General features: G+C 40.9%; 1 protein-coding gene and 1 long non-coding RNA gene across 4 annotated transcripts in view; one reads left to right on the top strand and one right to left on the bottom strand.

Annotated features, from left to right (window-relative positions):
* Window positions 1–13,933, top strand: part of LOC106613438 (afadin- and alpha-actinin-binding protein) — a 35,883-nt gene extending 21,950 nt beyond the window's left edge. The window contains exons 8-14 of one of the 3 annotated variants that reach the window (XR_001330478.2): window positions 2,298–2,478; window positions 9,425–9,569; window positions 10,084–10,214; window positions 12,157–12,330; window positions 12,453–12,570; window positions 12,885–12,953; window positions 13,238–13,310. Coding sequence is in view for 2 of the 3 variants with exons in the window: in XM_014215631.2 (XP_014071106.1) it covers window positions 2,298–2,478; window positions 9,425–9,569; window positions 10,084–10,214; window positions 12,157–12,330; window positions 12,453–12,570; window positions 12,803–12,953; window positions 13,238–13,373 (1,036 nt within the window). In the remaining variant the exon portion in view is untranslated. Of the gene's footprint in view, window positions 1–2,297; window positions 2,479–9,424; window positions 9,570–10,083; window positions 10,215–12,156; window positions 12,331–12,452; window positions 12,571–12,802; window positions 12,954–13,237 lie in introns of all 3 variants that reach the window. The other 2 variants (XM_014215631.2, XM_014215632.2) reach the window with 2 other exon arrangements.
* A 151-nt stretch (window positions 13,934–14,084) lies between these two features.
* Window positions 14,085–24,328, bottom strand: LOC123723854 (uncharacterized). The gene is made up of 4 exons (XR_006756883.1): window positions 20,612–24,328; window positions 14,705–14,865; window positions 14,488–14,616; window positions 14,085–14,388 (listed from the first exon to the last, which is right to left on the bottom strand). It is a non-coding gene; the product is annotated as an uncharacterized lncRNA (long non-coding RNA).
* Window positions 24,329–24,605: the final 277 nt, after the last annotated feature.

Consider the following 24,605-nt stretch of genomic DNA (forward strand, 5'->3'; position numbering starts at 1 on the left):
AACATGTAATAATTTCAAATCAGTCAATTTAAATAAATTCATTAGACCCTAATCTAGGAATTTTACGTGACTGGGCACGGCACAGCCACGGGTGAGCCTGGGAGGGTATAGGCCCACCCACTTGGGAGCCAGGCCCATCCAATCAAAACAAGTTTTTTCCAACAAAAGGGCTTTATTACAGACAGAAATACACATCAGTTTCATCAGTTGTCCGGGTGACTGGTTTCAGACGATCCTGCAAGTGAAGAAGCCGGATGTGGAGGTCCTGGGTTGGCGTGGTTACACGTGGTTTGCGGTTGTGAGCAAGGTTGTACGTACTGCCTAGTTCTCTAAAACAATGTTGGAGGCGGCTTAGGGCAGAGAAATGAACATAAAATTATCTGGCAACAACTCTGGGGACATTCCTGCAGTCAGCATGCCAATTGCACACTCATTCAAAACATGAGACATTTGAGGCATTGTGTTGTGTGACAAAATGGCACATTTTAGAGTGGCATTTTATTGTCCCCAGCATAAGGTGCACCTCTGTAATGATCATGCTGTTTAATCGGCTTCTTGATATGCCACACCTGTCAGGTGGATGGATTATTTTAGCAAAGAAGAAATGCTCACTAACAGGGAATATTAACAAATTTGTGCAGAAAATATGAGAGAAATAAGATTTTTGTACATATGGAACATTTCTGTGATCTTTTATTTTAGCTCATGAAACATGGGACAAACACTTTACATGTTGTTTTTTTTGTCTCATACTGGCACTCATGACATTACCAATTACTTCCATCTACAGTGAGCTCCAAAAGTATTGGAACCGGGACAGTGTTTGTTGTTTTTGCTCTGTACTCCAGCACTTTGGATTTGACAATGAGGTTAAAGTGCAGACTGTCAGCTTTAATTTGAGGTTATTTTCTACCAAATTAGCACTTTTTGTACATTGTCCCCCAATTTTAGGGGACCAAAAGTATTGTAACATTCACTTATGTACTGATGTCTTGAGATATTGCTTCAATATATCCAAAAATGTCCCTTCCTCATGATGCCATCTATTTTGTGAAGTGCACCAGTCCCTCCTGCAGCAAATCAACTCCACAACATGGTGCTTCACGGTTGGGATGGTGTTCTTCGGCTTGCAAGCCTCCCCCTTTTTCCTCCAAACATAACAATGGTCATTATGACCAAACAGTTACATTTTTGTTTCATCAGACCAGAGACCAGACTTTTCTCCAAAAAGTACGATCTTTGTCCCCATGTGCCGTTGCAAACCGTAGTCTGGCTTTTTTATGACGGTTTTGGAGCAGTGGCTTCTTCCTTGTTGAGCGGCCTTTCAGGTTATCTCGATATAGGACTCGTTTTACTGTGGATGTAGATACTTTTGTACCTGTGTCCTCCAGCATCTTCACAAGGTCCTTTGCTGTTGTTTTGGGATGGATTTGCACTTTTTGCATAAAAGTACGTTCATGTCCTGAGCGGTATGATGGCTGTGTGGTCCCATGGTGTTTATACTTGCAGACTATTGTTTGGACAGATGAACATGGTACCTTCAGGTGTTTGGAACTTGCTCCCAAGGATGAACCAGACTTTTTGCTGAGGTCTTGGCTGATTTCTTTTGATTTTCCCATGATGTCAAGCAAAGAGGCACTGAGTTTGAAGGTAGGCCTTGAAATACATCCACAAGTACACCTCGAATTGACCCAAATTATGTAAATTAGCCTATCAGAAGCTTTTAAAGCCATGACGTAATTTTCTGGAATTGTCCAAGCTGTTTAAAGGCACAGTCAACTTAGTGTATGTAAACTTCTGACCCACTGGAATTGTGATACATTGTATTATAAGTAAAATAATCTGTTTGTAAACAATTGTTGGAAAAATTACTTGTGTCATGCACAAAGTAGATGTCCTAACCGACTTGCCAAAACTATTGTTTGTTAACTTGAAATTTGTGGTGGTTGAAAAACTAGTTTTAATGACTCCAACCTAAGTGTATGTAAACTTCCGACTTCAACTGTATGTATGTGTATGTATATATATATATATATATAACTAGGCAAGTCAGTTAAGAGCAAATTCTTATTTGCAATGACGGCCAAACCCAGACGACTCTGGGCCAATTGTGCACCAACCTATGGGACTCCCAATCACGGCCGGTTGTGATACTGCTTGGATTCGAACCAGGGTGTCTGGTTGTGATGCCTCAAGCCCTGAGATGCAGTGCCTTAGACTCCTGCACCATTCGGAAGCCCCCATCATCACATGCACTGAGAAAAGACTAAATACAGGTGAATTTCTTTATTTTTCAGACATGAGGGAGAGATGTATAAGACTCTACTGAACGACTACGACAGTCGCCACAAGCACCTATTGATGGAGAATGCAGAGTTAAAGAAAGTATTACAGCAGATGAAAAGGGATATGGTCACCATTTTGAGCCCCAGGAAACCTAGCCAAAGTGGCGAGAAACATGATGACAGTCTAGAACAGGTTTGTCTCGTATTATTGTCTTTGTCATGGGTACCCAATATGCTGTACCGGATGGTGTATTTGGTATCTACAGTCCCCTCCATATGTATGTGGACAGTGAGGATAACATTTTTAAATTGTCTCTAATCTAACATTTTTCATTTGGCTCTATACTCCCGCATTTTGGATTTGAAATCAAATGTTTCATTTGAGGCAGCAGTACAGAATGTCACCTATTTATTTGAGGGTATTTTCACACATCTGATTTACCATTTCGAAACGCAGCACTTTAGGTATCTAGTCCCCCTATGTGAAGTCATAAGATTTTGGGCAAATTCACTTATAGGGTATTAAAGTAGTCAAAAGTGTAGTATTTGGTCCAATTTTCCTTGCATGCAATGACGACATCAAGCTTATGACTCAATAAACTTGTTGGATGCATTTACAGTTTGTTTTTGTTATGTTTTGGGTTATGTTTTGCCCAATACCCACGTGGCAAAAATGGGTTGAATCAATGTTGTTTCCACATCATTTCAACCCCCAAAATATTTGTAACCAAAAACCCTGCCCCCACATGCTGTGTGTTCATGGCCGCCCAAGCAAGGCATTTGATTGGTTTGATGTGTTTGATTGTGTTTGATTTGTGTTGCTTGTTAAGCTCTGCCAAAGCAAGGCATTTGTGTTGGGTATACAGTGCATTCAGAAAGTATTAAGACCCCTTGAATTTTTCCACATTTTGTTACATTACAGCCTTATTCTAAAATTGATTAAATGTGTTTTCCCCTCATCAATCTACACACAATATCCCATAATGACAAAGTTAAAAAAAATACATTTTTTCAATCTTTTTGCAAATGTATTAGAAATACAAAACTGAAATATCACAATTACATAAGTATTCAGACCCTTTACTCAGTACTTTGTTGAAGCACCTTTTGCAGCAATTACAGCCTTGAGTCTTCTTGGGTATGACGCTATAAGCTTTTCACACCTATATTTGGGGAGTTTCTCCCATTCTTCTCTGCAGCTGCTCTCAAGCTTCGTCAGGTTGGATGGGAGCATCGCTGCACAGCTATTTTCAGGTTTCTCCAGAGATGTTCAAGTCCAGACTCTGGCTGGGCCACTCAAGGACATTCAGAGACTTGTTCTGAAGCCACTCCTGCATTGTCTTGGCTATGGGCTTAGGGTCGTTGTCCTGTTGGAAGGTGAACCTTCACCCCAGTCTGAGGTCCTGAGCGCTCTGGAGGAGGTTTTCATCAAGGTGCTCTGTTCATCTTTCCCTCGATCCTGACTAGTCTCCCAGTCCCTGCCTCTGAAAAACATCCCCCACAGCATGATTCTGCCACCACCATGCTTCACCCGTAGGGATGGTATTGGCCAGGTGATGAGCGGTGCCTGGTTTCCTCCAGACTTAACGCTTGGCATTCAGGCCAAGTGTTCAATCTTGGTTTCATCAGACCAGAGAATCTTGTTTCTCATGGTCTGAGAGTCCTTTAGGTGCCTTTTGGCAAACTCCAAGCAGGCTGTCATGTGCCTTTTACAGAGGAGTGGCTTCCGTCTGGCCACTACCGTAAAGGCCTGATTGGTAGAGTGCTGCAGAGATGGTTGGAAGGTTCTCCCATCTCCACAGAGGAACTCATCGGGTTCTTGGTCACCTCCCTGACCAAGGCCCTTCTCCCCCGATTGCTCGGGGATGGATGGGTGGTCCGTGCTAAGAAGTCTTGGTGGTTCCAAAATTCATCCATTTAAGAATGATGGAGGCCACTGTGTTCTTGGGGACCTTCAATGCTGCAGAAATTCTTTGGTACCCTTCTCCAGATCTGTGCCTCGACACACTCCTGTCTCGGAGCTCTACGGACAATTCCTTCGACCTCATGGCTTGGTTTTTTATCTGACATGCACTGTCATACTGTGGGACCTTATATAGACAGGTGTGTGCCTTTCCAAATCATGTCCAATCAATTGAATTTGCCACAGATGGACTACAATCAAATTGTAGAAACATTTCAAGGATGACCAATGGAAACAGGATGCAACTAGGGTTGCACATTTTGGGGAATATTCAGGGGTGGAAACTTTCCGTGGGAATTAACAGGAATATATGGGAATTAATGGGAATATATGCAAATGTATATTAATACCATTTAAATGTAGATTGTTTTACATTGGATATGTTTACCATATCATATGGAGACAGAAACATAAACCTTTTACCGTATCATAAGTAGACATAAATGCAAATGATTAAATCCTTCCAATAGAAAAATATTTTAATACATTGTTACGAATTGAACTTTAATTAAATGAGTTGACTCTTCGCATGGGATGATTTCACCGAACAACAAAAGAAAGGGAATATTGAATGATCCCCAATGATCCATCATATCTTCCAAAAACGTTTTCAACATACATCTGTAAAATGATAGTCTAGAAACTAAAGCTTTGGTGGTCTTCCTCTCAGGCCTCCATGTCTTCTCCCTGAACCTCCTCAATGTCCACCTCTTGAACATCAGACTCTGAGGCCTCATCTTCACTGTCACTTTCCAACCTTGTTGAGGATGGCTTGTTGTCAAGCTCAAAAAGGCTAAAATTTGCCCAGATGGCCACCAATTTTTCAACCCTTGTATTGGTCAGCCTGTTGCGTACGTTCCCAAACAAGGACCAGTTGCGCTCTGAGGCGGCTGATGTTGGTGGGATTTGGAGGATGATTGAGGCAACAGGGAAAAGAGCCTCAGATCCACAAAGTCCCTTCCACCAGGTGGCTGATGAGATATGTTGGCATGACTGCCAAATTGCATAACCATCCCAAAGCCCTCGCCAGCCTGCCAAGAACCTTGGCCTCATCCAGGCCAAGGTGGCGAGACACGGTAGTGATGACACCATAGATGACACCATTGATCTCTGCATCAGATAGGATGCTCTTGCCAGCATACTTGGGGTCCAACATGTACGCTGCAGCGTGTATGGGCTTCAGGCAGAAGTCTTCACGCTTTTTGATGTATTTTAGAACTGCAGTTTCCTCTGCTTTTTCATTTTTTATTTTATTTAACTAGGCAAGTCAGATAAGAACAAATTCTTATTTTCAATGACGGCCTAGGAACAGTGGGCCTTGTTAACCACTAGGCTACCCTGCTGCCCCAACAGTGAGCAACAGTGAAGTGGGCAGGGCAGTACAGTACACATTTCTTCTCTTACATCTGCAAGCAGAGTCAGAACATCAGACAGGATGGCATTGTCTCCCTCAATCCATGCAATGGCTACTGCTCTAGGTTTCAGGAGTTTCAGGCTGCTTACCACTCTCTCCCAAAATACATCATCCAGGAGGATCCTCTTTGTGGGGCTGTCCATATTGGCAGACTGTGATATGGCCATTTCTTGGAGAGACTCCTTCCCCTACAGGAGACTGTCAAACTGCTGCTATGACTTGATGACCCATCACATACCTAACCATTTCCTTGACTCTCTTGTCGAGTGTATCGACTGTTTTCAGTGCCATGATGTCCTTGAGGAGCAGATTCAATGCATGAGCAGCACAGCCAATGGGTGTGATGTGAGGGTAGGACTCCTCCACTTTAGACCAATCAGCCTTCATGTTCGCCGCATTGTCTGTCACCAGTGCAAATACCTTCTGTGGTCTGCAATGTAGAGACCGGTGTGTCTGTTGTCCCTTGTGTCCGTGCTCTTGTAGAATACTGGTTGAGGGGTGGAGAGGTAGTTAACCTCTTGGGGCTATGTGGGACGCTAGCGTGCCACCCGTGGTGCACCCTATCAACAGCAGGTGCATTTCAAGAGCGGCAAATTTGAAACCAAATAAATGTCAAAATTCAAATTTTTCAAACATACAACTATCTTACACCCTTTGAAAGATAAACATCTCCTTAATCTAACCACGTTGTCCGATTTCAAAAAGGTTTTACGGCGAAAGCATAAAGTTAGATTATGTTAGGAGAGTACATTGACAATAGCTGTGTGTAATGTTTTGTCAATTCAAAGACAGGGTCACCAAAACCATAAAACCAGCTAAAATGATGCACTAACCTTTTACAATCTCCATCAGATGACACTCCTAGGACATTATGTTAGACAATGCATGCATTTTTAGTTCTATCAAGTTCATATTTATATCCAAAAACAGCGTTTTACTATGGCATTGATGTTGAGGAAATCGTTTCCCTCCAATAACCGGCAGTCAAGTCAGCACCACAAATTAAATAATTAAAATTAGAAAACATTGGTAAAATATTATATTGTCATTTAAAGAATTATAGATTTACATCTCTTGAACGCAATCGACTTGCCAGATTTAAAAATAACCTTACTGGGAAATCACACTTTGCAATAATCTGAGCACTGCGCCCAGAAAAATATGCTTTGCTATACAGACAAACGGCCATGTTGGAGAGATCTAAAATCGAAAATACTATGTAAATAATCCATTACCTTTGATTCTCTTCATCAGATGTCACTTCCAGGAATCCCAGGTCCATAACGAATGTAGTTTTGTTCAAAAAAGCTCATCATTTATATCCAAAAAGCTCCGTGTTGTTAGCACATGATCTAAGCCAGCCGGACTTCTCGTCATGAACGAGGGGAAAAAATATATTTACGTTCGTTCAAACATGTCAAACGTTGTATAGCATAAATCATTAGTGCCTTTTTTAACCAGAACATGAATAATATTCAAGGTGGACGAATGCATTCTCTTTTATAACGTATTGGAACGAGGGTACCCAACATGAACTCGCGCGCCAGAGTCTAATCGGCCATCACCGTTCCATGGCTCTTGTTCGGTCAGATCTCACAGTAAAAGACTCAAAACACTTTGTAAAGGCTGGTGACATCTAGTGGAAGCAATAGGAAGTGCCAAAACATTAATCAACCCCTGTGTGTTTCAATGGCATAGGCTTAAAGGTAATTCAACACATCAGGTATCAACTTCCTGTCAGAAAATGTCTCAGGGTTTTGCCTGCCAAATGAGTTCTGTTATACTCACAGACACCATTCAAACAGTTTTAGAAACTTTAGGGTGTTTTCTATCCATATATAATAAGTATATGCATATTCTAGTTACTGGGTAGGATTAGTAACCAGATTAAATCGGGTACGTTTTTTTATCCAGCCGTGAAAATACTGCCCCCTAGCCCCAACAGGTTAAAGGTAATTCAACACATCAGGTATCCACTTCCTGTCAGAAAATGTCTCAGGGTTTTGCCTGCCAAAAGAGTTCTGTTATACTCACAGACACCATTCAAACAGTTTTAGAAACTTTAGGGTGTTTTCTATCCATATATAATAAGTATATGCATATTCTAGTTACTGGGTAGGATTAGTAACCAGATTAAATCGGGTACGTTTTTTTATCCAGCCGTGAAAATACTGCCCCCTAGCCCCAACAGGTTAATTATTCCTTGCACACGAACAGTTTACCACCCATCAGATATGATTGCAATACAGTCTGCTTTCTCTATGATTTGCTTGACCTTCACTTGAAATCTGTTGAACTCTGCATCCAGCACGAGTAGATAAAGCATGTCTGGTTGGAGTGGTGTGTGCTGGGCGAAGAACATTCAGAAATCTCTTCCAATACACATTGCCTGTGAGCATCAGAGGTGAACAGCTCAAGCAAGACATTCATCAGCATTTCTCTGAATACGTTCCTCCATAGAGTCAAAAAAGCTTCTGGTTACAGGAGGACCATGAGCTGTTGCTATCGATAAGATGTCTGATTCATAATTTTCACCTCTGACAAAAGTCCCTCTAATTCTATTCTAGGTTGCTTGTTGTGAGCGCTGAGGGAACTTTATGCACTTTGGCCTGATGATTCTGCATCTTTGTTGCATTCTTCACATATGATTTGGCACAGTTTTTGCAAATGTATACAGCTTTTCCTTCTACATTAGCTGCAATGAAATGTCTCCGCACATCAGATAGTGCCCGTGGCATATTCCTGTAAACATTTGAAGAAAATTAGTTTAAAAAAAATTATAATAATACAATTCCATGTACAGATAAATAGTTAAGCAATTAGATTAAACAACTCCTTTGAAAGATAAATGTTTTAAAATGAAACATGTATGGAAACAGGTGAATTAACACTCCTCAGTTAGTAGGCTCAAGCAAGCTAAAACCCACATGCTAGCAAAAACTAACTAGCAGAAATTGTTAACAAGTTAGAAATGATTTAAACACACTTTGCTGTAGGCTTCTATTTGCCAGTTAACAAAAAATCATGTATGTCATATAAAATATATTCACCCCACCCAGTATTGTAATCAGCTGTACATGTGATGGAAGAGTACACTGCACATGTGATGGAAGAATGCACTGTGCATGGAGAGGGTTGCAATTCCATTGAATTGGGGATAGTTTAACCAAAATATGCCACAAGACCTAGAATTGCCTTGTTTATCCCACAAAAAAAGGTTCACTGTTATAAGCTAACCTTTTGATGAATTTAAGCAAAGTTCCCCAAATTCCGGGGCTTAACTTCCCATGGAAAATCTCCAGAAAAATTCAGGAAATTTACCGGAAAGTTTCTGACCCTTTGCAACCCTAGATGCAACTGAGCTCAATTTTGAGTATCATGGCAAAGGGTCTGAATACTTATGTAAATGATGAGGAAAACAATTTATTCCATTTTACAATCATGCTGTAACATAACAACATGTGGAAAAAGTCAAGGGGTCTGAATACTTTCCGAATGCCCTGTCTGTGGTTTATGTCAATCTATTAATCCATCAGAACCAGTCTTCCTTTGACTGAGGTCAAATGAATAAGTGCTATGTTGCCTCTATTTGTAATGCTGGGAATAAAAAAATATTGCTTAGTTCGCAATTGAAATTACTCCGGCATAGTTTTAAAACCATCTGCACACAAAAATAGCACACTATATGAAGGTGACTGCTTAATTAAATAAATTAACCAATTAATGGTCTATGCCTGTTGTCACGACATCTCTCTGCAACAGGCCAGCTCAGAGGAGGATGAGGTGTGTGACTCAAGTAGAGAGAGCCTGGAGCTGTCCTGTGAGCATGCAAGGGAACAGCTCACCAATAGCATTCGACAGCAGTGGAGGAGACTAAAGAGCCATGTGGAGAGACTGGACAGCCAAGGTATTCTTTGTCACATAAGGTATTCTTTGTCACATACTACTCGCATCATCTCTAAACGGCAGCCACTTGTGAGGTTTTGTTAGCCTCGTTTGCTTACCACCGGAGAAAGAGGTCACTCAGGATGCTCAGTTTTATTGTCTGTGGTATTATAGTTTTGTTATAAATAACATGAACGACTACCGGGCTTTGAGTTGATTAAAGGTCCACTTAAAGCTCAACTGAACAGTGATACAAATCGCTTGTTATAAGTATGTCAGTTGATGGGTGGTCACTTTACTCTGTTATCAGCCAAATCAAATGAAAAGAGTCAAATTAAAGTGGTAGCCACTGTCTGTGAAACATGAACCAACAGACACCTCTACTGGTTCTTTGAGGAGAAGCTGTTTTTTATTTCTATATTTTTCAAACCCAGACCTTCATTTTTTAAAATCCATTAGTTAAACCTATTATTACCGTAATCATAAACAATAAACCATCTCAGAATCACTGGTAATGTGACATGATTCCTGTCCAGCGTCCTTGGTGGGGGAGAGAGCCAACATGAACGCCATCCCCAAAGAGGTCCATGAAGAGGAGATGGACAGGCTGAAACTGGAGATCCAGCAGTATAAAGACTTCATCCACACGCAGCAGCAGCTCCTGCAGGTATACACCTAACTCTCTTCTCTGTGATGCTGCTTGAGTTCAATACTTATTCAGACTTGTTTGTTTTGAATTAATCTGGCTATTACACCTACTGTGTCTTATCTACCTTTTTCTAGCAGACCTGTAAATCGGTCTACCTATTACGTCAATAGATTGATCTATCAGCATAGACATTAAAGTAAATGGAAAATACTTATTAACAACTAGAGATCTTGGGACTGTAAGGTTCTATTTTAAATTTTTGTCAAAAATGAGTTCACATATAATTGATCTTTTAGATGTGTTCATGTCTGTGAAGTTAGATTTTAGAAATTGTGCATTTTAAGTGGAAATAATTGACAAACTAGAAAGTTCTATCTGCATAAACCCATTTGAACTTAGCGCTATGAGGTTCTGTCTGCAATCCAATCACAAGCCTGAACAAATACAAACGGACCAATCAGAACACGTCTTTGCTATCTCCTTCTATTATGGTATTGTCTAGTCAGTAATAATGGCACGCAAGCAAAAAAAACACTTGTCAGAAATCTTAAACTAAATGATGTTGTTCAGTGATGACAGCAATTCATCTGATCATAAATGTTTAATGTATTTGATGTGTTCTGACTATCATTTACATATTTAAAGAGTTACAGTTTTCTTAACTGAACATGTGTAATTCAGAAGTGTCAGATAGAACCTTATGGTTAAACCCAAATTGACATTTGAGGCGTAAGGTTCTTCTGCGATTACATCCCCTTATAAATGTTATTTTTTTTCAATTTTCTTTTCACCATTGTTTAACCAGATAGGCCAGTTGAGAACAAGTTCTCATTTACAACTGCGACCTGGCCAAGATGAAGCAAAGCAGTGCGACAAAAACAACACAGAGTTACACATTGGATAAACAAACGTACAGTCAATAACACAATAGAAAAAATCTATATACAGTGTGTGCAAATGTAATAAGATTAGGGAGGTAGGCAATAAATAGGCTATAGTAGCGAAATAATTACAATTAGCATTAACACTGGAGTGATAGATGTGCAGATGATGATGTTTAAGTAGAGATACTGGGGTGCAAAAGAGCAAAAATAAATAACAATATGGGGATGAGGTAGCTGGGTGGGCTATTTACAGATGGGCTGTGTACAGGTGCAATGATCGGTAAGCTGCTCTGACAGCTGATGCTTCAAGTTAGTGAGGGAGATATAAGTCTCCAGCTTCAGAGATTTTTGCAATTCGTTCCAGTCATTGGCAGCAGAGAACTGGAAGGAAAGGCGGCCAAAGCAGGAGTTGGCTTTGGGGATGACTAGTGAAATATACCTTCTGGTGCGTGTGCTACGGGTGGGTGTTGCTATGGTGACCAGTGAGCTGAGATAAGGCGGGGCTTTACCTAGCAAAGACTTATAGATGACCTGGAGCCAGTGGGTTTGGCGACAAATATGAAGCGAGGGCCAGCCAACAAGAGCATACAGATCGCAGTGGTGGGATGTAAATGGGGCTTTGGTGACAAACGGATGGCACTGTGATATACTACATCCAATTTGCTGAGTAGAGTGTTGGAGGCTGTTTTGTAAATGGCATCGCCGAAGTCAAGGATCGGAAGGGTAGTCAGTTTTACGAGGGTATGTTTAGCAGCGTAAGTGAAGGAGGTGTGTTGCGAAATAGGAAGCTGATTCTAGATTTAATTTTGGATTGGAGATGCTTAATGTGAGTCTGGAATTTACAAATGTCTCAGGATTTTTATACTCTGCACTTTAGGACCTTTATGGGTTATGAAAGAAGAATCCACTACAAAACAGATCTGGGATATTAAAGCATCAATGTTTTCACATCTCAGAACTATGCTTTGCACCGATAGAACATTATAGTCCCAAGGTCACGAACTGCTACCTCAGTTGTCAGTAATTCTCCCTCCTAATCCTCAGTCTCCACTGCTCTGTGTGTTCTGTTCTCACAGCAGCAGCTGAACTCCCCATGTGACGATGAGACAGCCTCGCTGCTCAACGACTGCTACATGCAGGAGGAGAAGGAGCGCCTCAAGGAGGATTGGAAGTCCTTCGAAGAAAAAAGGAAGAACTTTGAGACGGAAAGGAGGATCTTCACAGAGGCAGCCATAAGACTGAGCCACGAGGTACAGAGAGTCTATTCAGAGAGTGTACAAGAGGGCAGATAACTTGGAAATTTGATGACTGCAATTATTATTTTATTTCAAAGTGAATTATTCAGGCTAATAGTCAAACCTTTGTCCTGCAGAGAAAAGCATTTGAGGAGGACCGCGCCACATGGCTCAAACATCAGTTTTTAAACTTGACTCCATTTGGAGACCAAATGAAACCACAGATGTCAAAGTCTCAAAGTGCCTTATCAGTATGTAAGTAATTAGCTCTTCCTGAATACCATCACCACTAAGCTGGAGGACATGGCTCTTCTTTCATATCAGTCAAATAAAATAGAACGCATTTGTCTCTGAACACTTCATAAAGCAACCTGCACCGAAATTCCCAAAAGAGAAAGTCTACTGTAGGGCACATTGGTGGAATTGATGAAAACTGTGTTGTGTATGGTTGTTGACACATCATGACTCATTTAATATCTTTTGCCAGGGGCTGAGTCAGAGCTTAGGCCTGTGTCGACTCCAGCAAAGTTAAATAAATCACTATCCCACACGGCTTTCTCCACATCCAGAGCCTCTCCAGCGAAGACGCCATCCACGGCAGATCTGTATCGCACACACCGCCTTATCCCAGAAAAAAGGTAACCTACACATGATATAGATATTCGTAACAGGTACACATTACAGTGCAGCACTCAACACAATTGCAATACCAAAAGATGGCAAAAGAAAACTAACAAAGCAGAGCTTAAGTCAATTGAAGGAACTGTCTTATACATATGTAGATAGATGTCCTCTGTGTGCACTGACTGTTTGTTGCTCTGGTTTAGAGGAACTGCTAGCTAAATAACTATAATGTCAAGAATTCAAGACTTTGCTCTCAATGGGGATGAAGACATAATGCTGTGTAAAATGTTCTTTCCAGCCCAAGCACAATCCACCCAAAGCAAGACTCCGGCATCCTTTGCAATGGTGACGTTCCTGCCCAGCTCCGACACGTGAATGGAGGAGCAAATCGCAGAGCATACACATTCACGGGAGATAGAAACGGCTCCATTTAAACACAGGGATAGACACCTTGGTCTTTTCCCAAGACAATCCATGCTCTTAAACCATTCAATATCAAGTGTAGTATCAAAGGTAGTCAGACGCACTTAAATGGAAACGCCAAACACAAAATATATTTAGTTCTTGTTTGTAGAACTTTATAAAATAAAAATCTATAATTTAACCAGACAGAAAGGACCCGGACAGACGAGGCCCCTGTCTGTGTTTTGATAGAGCCATAATATTTTGGCTGCTGAGTGGCTCATTGTAAATGACAGGGACAAATTAGTGTGGTTTTTAATGTAATGTTGGTGTTTGTAGATGTCATTTTGTATATATTTCATGTGAAATGTCTTTGTTTTATTACCTTTTTGTTAAGGTCATGTAGTTTTATAAAGTTGAATGTTTATCTGTAGGCACTCTGTAAGACAGTAATGTATTTATCATGGTTAACATTGTTTCCCCCTTAAATATTTGATAGCATCTTAGAATGTACTTTTATTTCAATGCTGCTGATACACCAAAGGCAATAAGATATATTAGTTCTGTCAATTTCATAAATACATTTAAACTATGTCTTTCCCCTTGAAGTGATTGTGATGATGACAAAACAATATTGCTCAAGGCTATTGTGTTTATTGTTGTAGATGCAGTGCACGGGACAGTCACAGTGAGGCAGATCCACTTTATAACTGCATATATCACTTTGAAAGTATTTTCTGCATTGATTTCTTTTACAATTCACCATGAAAAGTGATTGCCATTAGATTGCTGTTGTTAGAGGGCTATAATGTATCAGAGACCATCTTTGAATGCACAGTTGGATTTATTACAATTTGAATGGTCAAGATCTCAGTGATGTGAAATTATGTATTTTCTGTTAGAAAGGTTACATAGTATCTGCTTCACCAGAGCTCTAAGCACACTGCTCAGAGCAGCAACAGGCCACATGGGCTTCTGCCTTCTCCCTCAGGTCCAAACTCTAATCATAGATGCTGCTCAGACCTTCAGAGCGGTTCAGGTTGGAATCTGTAATAGGAAAGAAAGTAAGAAATCAGTATTTATTGAATACATCACATACAGTATGGTGTCTTCAGTAAAACAGTTGTCCATTCTAGATTCACTGACTGGCAGGCAGTGGAATTGTGTAGGTGGTCCTCACTGGGAGGCAGACAGTGCAGGACAGGCTTAACAGTAGCATTTGGACTCCTTGCCATCAACAATCAACTGCTTCAGACTCAGGATTCATGTGACATTCTGGGATAGAGAGGTACAGTATTAATGTTAACTAACTGAACTGACATTTGTTAAAGTGATGCAACATAGGCAGTAGGCTAAGCCTTACCCAACTTATCACGGCAGTTCTCGGAAGAAAGCACCCAGGAATGAGCAAAGCTGATTGGGCTCTGGCGGCCACTGGGTGTTCCGTACTCCTGTCTGACTTCCCCATCAGCCTTTCCACAGATTCAACAGGTCTGTCCCTTCATCCAGTCCACAACTTGAAACCTGAGTGCCAAAATCATGCAATTTAAAACTTCTCTAGCTTATGTTTTAGTACCATTTCAAAGCCCTAGCCTTTTGGTGACATTTGGTTGGGGGGCACTTCACCTAGTTTTAAAGTGAATTTCATGCAATTCTACACATTTTGCCGTGGTGCGGAGATGTTTTAGTTTTACATCTAAATTCCTGCAATTCTAAAAATGTTTCCATGACTTATGTTAACATGATATCTGAGTGAGAGTGACGAACAAAATCAATGGGGGCCCCCTGGATGTCAGGGCCCCTTGGCACGTGCCCGGTCGTTTATTCGGCTATGATTACTTCCAACTTTAGCTGGCTGGATAGACTAACTTAACAATTTAAAAACATTTTAACTGGCCTAATTTAGTGACTGTAACCAGGTTTCCATCCAACCTTTTTATAGGAGTAAAGTATGTTGGATGAAATAGGTACTGACAAATCAATTCAGTCCACATTGTATTTGTCACATGCTTTGTAAACAGGTGTAGACTAACAGTGAAATGCTTACTTACTTCCCAACAATGCAGAGAGCAAAGTATAGAAAAATAATAACATGACGAATAACGATAACTTTGCTACAGTTGAAGTCGGAAGTTTACATACACTAAGGTTAGCGTAATTAAAACTCATTTTTCAACCACCACAAATTTCTTGTTAACAAACTATACTTTTGGCAAGTTGGTTAGGACATCTACTTTGTGCATGACAGAAGTCATTTTTCCAACATTTGTTTACAGACAGATAATTTCACTTATAATTGGAAGTTTACATACACTAAGTTGACTGTGCCTTTAAACAGCTTGGAAAATTCCAGAAAATTATGCCATGGCTGTAGAAGCTTCTGGTAGGCTAATTGACATCATTTGAGTTTACCTGTGGATGTATTTCAAGGCCTACCTTCAAACTCAGTGCCTCTTTGCTTGACATCATGGGAAAATCAAAAGAAATCAGCCAAGACCTCCGAAAGAAAATTGTAGACCTCTACAGGTCTGGTTCATCCTTGAGAGCAATTTCCAAACACCTGAAGGTACCACGTTCATCTGTACAAACAATAGTACGCAAGTATAAACACCATGGGACTACGCAGCCGTCATACCGCTCAGGAAGGAGATGCGTTCTGTCTCCTAGAGCCGAACGTACTTTGGTGCGAAAAGTGCAAGTCAATCCCAGAACAACAGCAAAGGACCTTGTGAAGATGCTGGAGGAAACAGGTACAAAAGGGGGAGGCTTGCAAGCCGGAGAACACCATCCCAACCATGAAGCATGGGGGTGGCAGCATCATGTTGTGGGGGTGCTTTGCTGCAGGAGGGACTGGTGTACGTCACAAAATAGATGGCATCATAAGGAAGGGAAAGTATGTGCATATATATTGAAGCAACATCTCAAGACGTCAGTCAGGAAGTTAAAGCTTGGTCGCAAATGGGTCTTCCAAATGGACAGGGACCCCAAGCATACTTCCAAAGTTGTGGCAAAATGGCTTAAGGACAACAAAGTCAAGGTATTGGAGTGGCCATCACAAAGCCCTGACCTCAATCCCATAGAAAATGTGTTGACAGAACTGAAAAAGCGTGAAATGTTTTACCCAAGTTAAATAATTTAAAAGCAATGCTACCAAATACTAATTCAGTGTATGTAAACTTCTGACCCACTGGGAATGTGATGAAAGAAATAAAAGCTGAAATAAATCATTCTCTACTATTATTCTGACATTTCACATTCTTAACCTCTCTTGGGGAGGTGGGACGCTACAGTCCCACCCACTTTGAATTATTCAACAGCCAGTGAAAAATCAGAGCGCCAAATTCAAAACCACAAAATGTCATAATTCAAAGTTCTCAAACATATGACTATTTTACACCATTTTAAAGATACATGTCTCCTTAATGTAACCATTGTCCAATTTCAAAAAGGCTTTACGGCGAAGGCATAAAGTTAGATTACGTTAGGACAGGTACAACACAAGAAAAACCACACAGCCATTTTCCTAGTAAGGACAGGCGTCACAAAAAACAGAAAACCAGCTAAAATTATGCACTAACCTTTGACGATCTTCATCAGATGACACTCCTAATACATCATGTTACACAATACATGCATTTTTTGTTCGATAAAGTTCATATTTATATCCAAAAACAGCATTTTACATTGGCGCGTGATGTTCAGAAAATATTTTGCCTCTAATACTGCCGGTGAATCAGCACAACAATTTAAAAAAATACTCATCATAAACATTGATAAAATATTAAACTGTTATTCAAAGAATTATAGATGAACATCTCCTTTATGCAACCGCTGTGACAGATTTCAAAAAAGCTTCACGGGGAAAGCACACTTTGCAATAATCTGAGTACTGCACTCAGAAAAAGTCATCAAGCAATACAGCCATTTTGGAGTCATCTAAAATCATAAATAGCATTAGAAATATTCACTTACCTTTGATGATCTTCATCAGAAGGCACTTCCAGGGATCCCAGGTCCACAATAAATGTTGTTTTGTTCGATAAAGTCCATAATTTATGTCCAAATACCTCCTTGTTGTTAGCGCGTTCACTAAGCTACTCCAAGTGTAGGAAGCGCGGCCAAAATGTCACGACGAAAAGTCAAAAAACGTTCTATTTATGTTTGTTCAAACATTGTATAGCATCAATCTTTAGGGCCTTTTTAACTTAGAACTTCAATAATATTCCAACCAAACGATTCCAATGTCTTGAAAAACATTTTGGAACACAGCTACCTCACCACGTGAATGCGCGCCAATGAACTCATGTGCTTTCCTGAGTCAACAACTTCCAACTTCCTTTGTTCGCTCTCTGTTCATCATAGATGCCTGAAACAACTTTCTAAAGACTGTTGACATCTAGTGGAAGCCGTAGGAAGTGCAAAATGAACCCTAAGTCACTGTGTGTTGGATAGGCAATGACTTGAAAGGACTACAAGCACCAGATTTCCCACTTCCTGGTTAGATTTTTCTCAGGTTTTTGCCTGCCATATGAGTTCTGTTATACTCACAGACATCATTCAAACAGTTTTAGAAACGTCAGAGTATTTTCTATCCAAATCTACTAATAATATGCATATTGTAGTTCCTGGGCCCGAGTAGTAGGCCGTTTAATTTGGGTACATTTTTCATTCGGCCGTGAAAATACTGCCCTCTACCCTAGAGAAGTTAACAAGCTTTTCCTTCCACTGGCCAGTCACCTGGCATCCATCAATGTCAATGTCTCCTAATCCTAGATCAGACAGACTTTTTTTCAGGTTGTGGCAGCCATTATCATCCTGCTTCTGTTCCATTGGGGTTTTCCTAACTTCATGAAGGACCTGAAAGATTGTTGTATCCTCAACAGCCAAGCATGTAGACACATGGGCCAGCTTTATGTTACGTATTAGGGTGAGATGTTTGTCTGAACAGTTTACTACCTTTAAAGGGACCCAGCCATCTCACCACATGGGCGTAATAACTCTACCCACAAGTATGTTTCTGGGCATGACCTGGTAGGATCGACTATTACCATGCTGCCTGGAGACAGTGACACATTTTTAGGAAGTTTACCCAAAACTAAGTGTTCAGTCTTGGGCGAAAGAGTCACAGCTTGAGTGAGCTTCACTGTCCCAATCTTGCCATCAACTTGCTGTCTCTTCCATCTTGTGACACTTGTCATCATCTGCAGAAACTGCTCACCCTCAGGTGAGTGGGTCTGGCCTTCCATGTATTTTGACGAGCTTCCAGTATTCGTCAGTGCCCTTCATCTCATGCAATAGATGCTTAATGACATTCGACCCAAGGATGAGATCATCACGCTGTCCAGGAACAACTAGGGTCGGCACTTTAACATCAATCCCATAGATTTGCATCTCCAAGTCATAAAAACACTTTGTTGAGGCCTTCTTCCCCCCACACCCCACTAACATTAACTCTGTAGGAGACTGATAATGCTGAGGAAGGGCACCTGCTTCCAAAAGTCTCTGCTCTGCATGTTCACTCAATGTACAGGCCATAGACCCAGTGTCAAGCATGCCCTTAAGCTGCACTTTCCCGTGTACAAACACAGAGGTGTAAAACAAATCTGAAAAAGCCTCAACCTCTTGTGAACCTAACATAACAATTTTCTCTCCTTCTTTCGCATCAGAGCACAAAATCTCATGTTTTCTCGAGATCATCAGATTCTTTCTTGGGGGCAGACAGTTGAACACCCACATTTCCCTCTTCACCTGTGGGCGTTTCAGTTTAACGGTTGCTGCTGTGATGAGTTTCTCTGCTGTTGTGGTGGGTGTCTCTCACCACCGGGATTGGCATAGCGTTCCCCCTGTTTGGACAATTTGACTTCCAATGATCTGGGGAAAAGCACCAGAGGCACATGTCTACAGTGCATCACAGTGGAGTGCTCTGTTGAGCCACAAACCCTGCATTCCCTACGCCTGAAGGGCTGGGCGGGGAAAGATGGTGCCTTGGCCTGTGTTTGTGAAACCATAACGGGTGGTATGCTCTTCTCTAGGGTACGTTCAAGCAGGTGAATGAGTCTCTCGATACTTGCACTCTGCCCATGTTGTTTGGCGCTTGATGTGAGAGATGTGTCACTGCACACACCAGCATTGACCCCGCATTCAAACTGAGTTTTCTGGGGATGTACTGTTACTTGCTTTGAGGATACAGTGGTAGATTGACACATGGTGGCCTTCCTGCTGCGTTCATGTTCATAGATTCTCTCCTGTACTTCACTCGCAGTCCATTTCTCAGCAAACTTGTATTGGAATACTGCTGCCAGTTTGGGCTCAGGGCAGTATGTTACAAACATCCTGACGACATCGGAGTTGGAGCTGTCAATCTTCTTACCGTATCTCTAAGGCCCTCGTCAGCAACATCTACGACCTTGTTCAATCAAACCCAATACTCCATAACAGCCTCTCCGGGTACAGGTTTAGTATTGTAAAAATCAGCCAAAGGAATGCATGAATAGGTCAATTCGCTGAAATTCTGTTTCAGAATGTCAAATACAATCTCTGGCTTCTCTGTAGGAGCAACAGTTGTCTCATTGCATACATTTTTCTTTGCCATGTCTCTTGATTTGCCAGATAATCGACTAATCATCTCATCCGATTGTTCCCCAACAGGACATCCCTTCCTCCCCAAGTATATTCTCATCAACTCCTCCCATTCATGAATGGAGCATGTCTGTACCATCTCCTCTATATGTAGGAGGTTCCTTCATGTCTGATTGCATGATGAACTTAATTTTACTGAGGTCTATATATCCTACTGACTCTGAATGATGATCACTTATCTTCTCTGTACTTACTGGTGGCTCATAAGTACTGGACCTGCCACTCTGTAGTTCTTCCCTAATGGAGCTCCCTATTTCCCGGGCTAGCTGAGTGACCAGCTCAGATAGACCATCTATTGTGGCATTTGGATTAACACTAGATGAAGAGCTTTCATCCATATTTTTTGTGGAGCAAAACATGGGGGAACCTACTGCACCTACACGCTTTACAGGGGTTTGATCAGAGTATGAGAAAAACCTCCCCCTCCCAGCAGTGAATTTGTGTTCATCATCACCACTATAAGATGCCATGCCAATAAACCACTAATGTTATGTTAACATGTCTGTTGATAAACACACTTCTATGTTAGTTAACCATAAACAGCTCTCTCAATACATCTTTTCAGAAAAAAAATAAACAGGAAAGAAAATTGGCTGCAGTTCCACTTTTTGCCACAAGGCGGCAAGAGTACCTCAAAGACGTAAACAGAGTCTCTAGAGCAGCTGTCGTCGATCAACGATGAATCAGGGTCTAGAAGGCACCAATGTAACCGGTGCTGTACTGCACCGCTGTAACTGTGCGTTGTGTGTGGTTGATTGAGACTATAGACGTGGACTTTGGAGATCAGGTTGTTTTAATGAACCAGAATTCACTCTCTGCATCCTGCATCCAAAAGAAAAGAAAACATTTGTAGAGCACATATGTTCTGTGAATCGTCGCCTCTTTCTCTCATAGTGCATCAAAATGATTTTAGAATACAAAAATGAGTACAGCCTCTCCTGATTATGCATCAACACATAACATATATTTTACATAGGTAAAACCACATACCTGCATCCAAAAGAAAATAAAACATGTTTAGAGAACGTATGTTCTGCGAATCGTCGCCTCTTTCTACAACAGATGCACAATACAAGGGACTGGGATCATTCGAGGAGCTAGTCATCGTTCACACATACAATAGCCTGCTAATACCTTAGCTAGCTATTAACCACATGTTGAATTCAGAATGTTAATATCATCCTAAAAAGTACAATTACAAGTGCATCTTAACAATACCATCCACTTATGAGTAACCTCTAAATATGCAATATTATTCATGAACAAAACACTGTGTGTATGACTGTGCTTAAAAGAATCAAACTTTTCTGAAGATGACAGAAAAAGCGTGCCTACCTCTCATAGTGCATAAAAATTATTTGAGCACGAGCACGCAGGGCAAAACCTAAGCACACTCCCCTACTCCCAGGATCCAGGCATGCATAATAACAAATCAACATGTAATATTAAGTACTTTAACAACTGTTGCACAATGACTACATCAAGATTGTGTCTCTAAACACTTGTTGGACGCATTTCACTTTTTTGTTGTTATGCCCAATATAATTATAAAAAAAATATATATATATTTAACCATTATTTAATTAAGCAAATCAGTTAAGAACAAATTCTTATTTACAATGACGGCCTACCCCGGCCAAACCCGGACGACGCTGGGCCACTTGTGCGCCGCACTATGAGGCTCCCAATCACAGCCGGATGTGATACTGCCTGGATGAATGATAAATAATGAATGGTAAATAATATATTGTGTCATTTGGAGTCACTTTTATTGCCCATAAGGGTCCCGCTTTAAATGCCGTTCAGCTTATAAAGGCTTCATAAAGCCTTCATAATGCCTTCATAAGCACTACATAAATGTTTTACAAAGCATCTATAACCGTATGTCAGGTTTTATAAAGGGTTTATAAATGTGGCATAACTGTGTGACAATCACCAATGTCAAATGTGACATAAAGCACTATGTCTAATATGATCTAAACATGGGCTTTACAAAGGGTGCTAGTTGGGTTGAAGGATTGGAATATGCTTGACGACCCCCACAAGCGTCTTGGCACTCGTCTGAAGTTGGTACATATGATCTGCCAACTTCTGTCTGTAGTGTCCGAACAGTTTGGGCTACACACTAATATGACCCCTCTGTGGAAAGGTGAGACTCTCATGAACACGTACATGTCAGTTTTGCCCTAGGAAGTCCACAGGCCTCAAAACTCGTCTGAAGGTCCCCCGGTAACAGTTGAAAAACTTTAAAGGTATATATGGATACTGTTTAGTGCCAAAAACAAGGGGTTAAATACATGTAAAAAAAAAAAAAATCCTGATCTTGTGAGAGGAATATTAACATGTTTACCTGCTTTGTTTAATATTAATTGTTAACAATTATATATACTAAACATATAGTAAGACATTTCTGTTCTACTAATGCTGTGTTTTTGTCAGGGTGCATACTCCAGCTCCCTGCAGCTAGTCTAGGCGTGTGGTCAAGAACATGGGTTTTACTCAAGATAGGGGTATCTGGAGCTGACAACTGATTTAATGGGTTGATGATAAAACCTACAACATGCATTTCATAGAATGAGTTGGTGTTCGTGTAATGTAAGGTACCAGGAAGAGATGGCTCGGGTATGGATAATGATGAGAGGAACCTTGTCTTGGGGGCCAAACTCTGGTTTCTATACAATAAGAACAGTCTTCACAGAAAATGCTATCTGTCTGTTGGATACTCCTTTCTCATATATCAAGTCTCATTTTTTGACCCATTCCACACATCTGCTGTTTATCATGTAGACTAAGAGGGTGTATCTCTGCTATAAAATATATTTGTATTCTTTCTATGTCATAGCAGCTCGGCACAACAATCAAGAGTTTTGGGACGACCAGCCTCACTGGCTGCCTTAATAAGTTTTGAATGAAGTAACATCCTGATTGGTGACTGACCTTGTCTCTCCTCATTATTGATTAGCATTTCCACAATCTTTCTTATATATGTCAGATATAGGACAGACACTTCAGAACAAAGTTCCTTAAGATTTCTTTGGGGGGGACAGTTGTTCCATGTAGTGAATCTCATTCAATGCTTTTGTATGGGCTGATAGAAGTAAATAAAAATGTTCAAATATTTACTTTTTTTTATACTTCAAGTCGTCTTAAAATTCAAAATCAAATAGCTAAATGATTCTTGGTATGACCTTAAACGTTTTTTTTTTTTTACTCATACCCCTTTTCCGTGACATCCAATTGGTAGTTACAGTTTTGTCCCATCACTGCAACTCCCCCTATGGACTCGAAAGTCGAGAGCCATGCATCCTCTGAAACACGACCCTTCCAAGCCGCATTGCTTCTTGACACACTGCTCGCTTAACCCGAAAGCAAGCTGCACCAATGCGTCGGAGGAAACACCATCCAGCTGGCGCCCGTAGTCAGCTTGCAGGCACCCGGCCCACCACAAGGGGTCGCTAGAGCACGATGGGACAAGGAAGTCCCAGCTGGCCAAACCCTCCCCTAACCTGGACGACACCGGGCCAATTAAAAATAGATAGATTTAGAGTTAGACAAAATTCGATTTTTTGGGGATGGACATATACAGGATGCTACCCTAAACAACAACCTTATTCCAAATCAAAACTCCAAACCTACAACCTGATTTTGGATGGAATTACTTGGAATGCTTCCTACACTCAAGGATTATTACTCCCAAACGATACAACAAAATGCTCTGGCAAACAAGCAGAGACCTGAAAACCCCATCCAACCTGGAGCTGAGTGATTAATGCTTAGTCTGAAGCTATTTTTTTACTTTCAAAAGCCAAGAAGAAAAATACATTAAAATTATATATTTTACTTAATAAGGACTGAATGCTCAGGCTACCAAGCTTTGCTAGGACAAAGAGATACAACTACAATTAGCACTGACGTGTGAAGCGACAGGTGTCGAAGCCTTTGAGCCAGACAAATAGCAGGCCACCAGATCCAGAGGCCTTGATGCCCCATCCTGCTGTTCAAAGACCATCCACTGGAATTTTCAAAAAGAAATCTGCCTCCAGAAATAAAAGCTTCTCCCAAGTGGGTGACACCTACTCCCATTTCCTGCTGAACTGCTGCTTGGATTCCAACTGGCGATCTGTTCACCGTCTACCCTGGCCCGTCTCATCATGTTACCTGATGAAATTGCTGTACAATATGATCTTGTTGCCATCTGATGCACATTCAGATGTCACAAATCAGCACTGCAGAGCTCTCCCTGTACAACACCGTGCCTTGATTGTATTACTGTTGATGATATCTGGAAATGTGCATGTACACCCTGGCCCACCTACTGTTGCTAGCCCCAGTTCTGACTTGTGCTCTGATATCTGCTTCACTGATTTCTGCTTTCGTAAAAGCCTGGGTTTTCTGCAGTTTAACACTAGAAGCTTATTACCTAAAATAGATCAAGTGAAAGTGTGGGTTCAGAGCTCCAATCCAGATGTGTTGGTCATTACTGAGACGTGGTTAAGGAAGAGTGTTTTGAATACTGATGTTAACCTTTCTGGTTATAAAAGTTTTCGGCAAGACAGATCTTCTAAAGGTGGGGGAGTGGCAATCTTTACCAAGGATCACCTTCAGTGCTCTGTTGTCTCCACCAA

The sequence above is a fragment of the Salmo salar genome, chromosome ssa10 (genome assembly GCF_905237065.1).
Source record: "Salmo salar chromosome ssa10, Ssal_v3.1, whole genome shotgun sequence".
NCBI classification, from domain to species: Eukaryota; Metazoa; Chordata; class Actinopteri; order Salmoniformes; family Salmonidae; genus Salmo; species Salmo salar.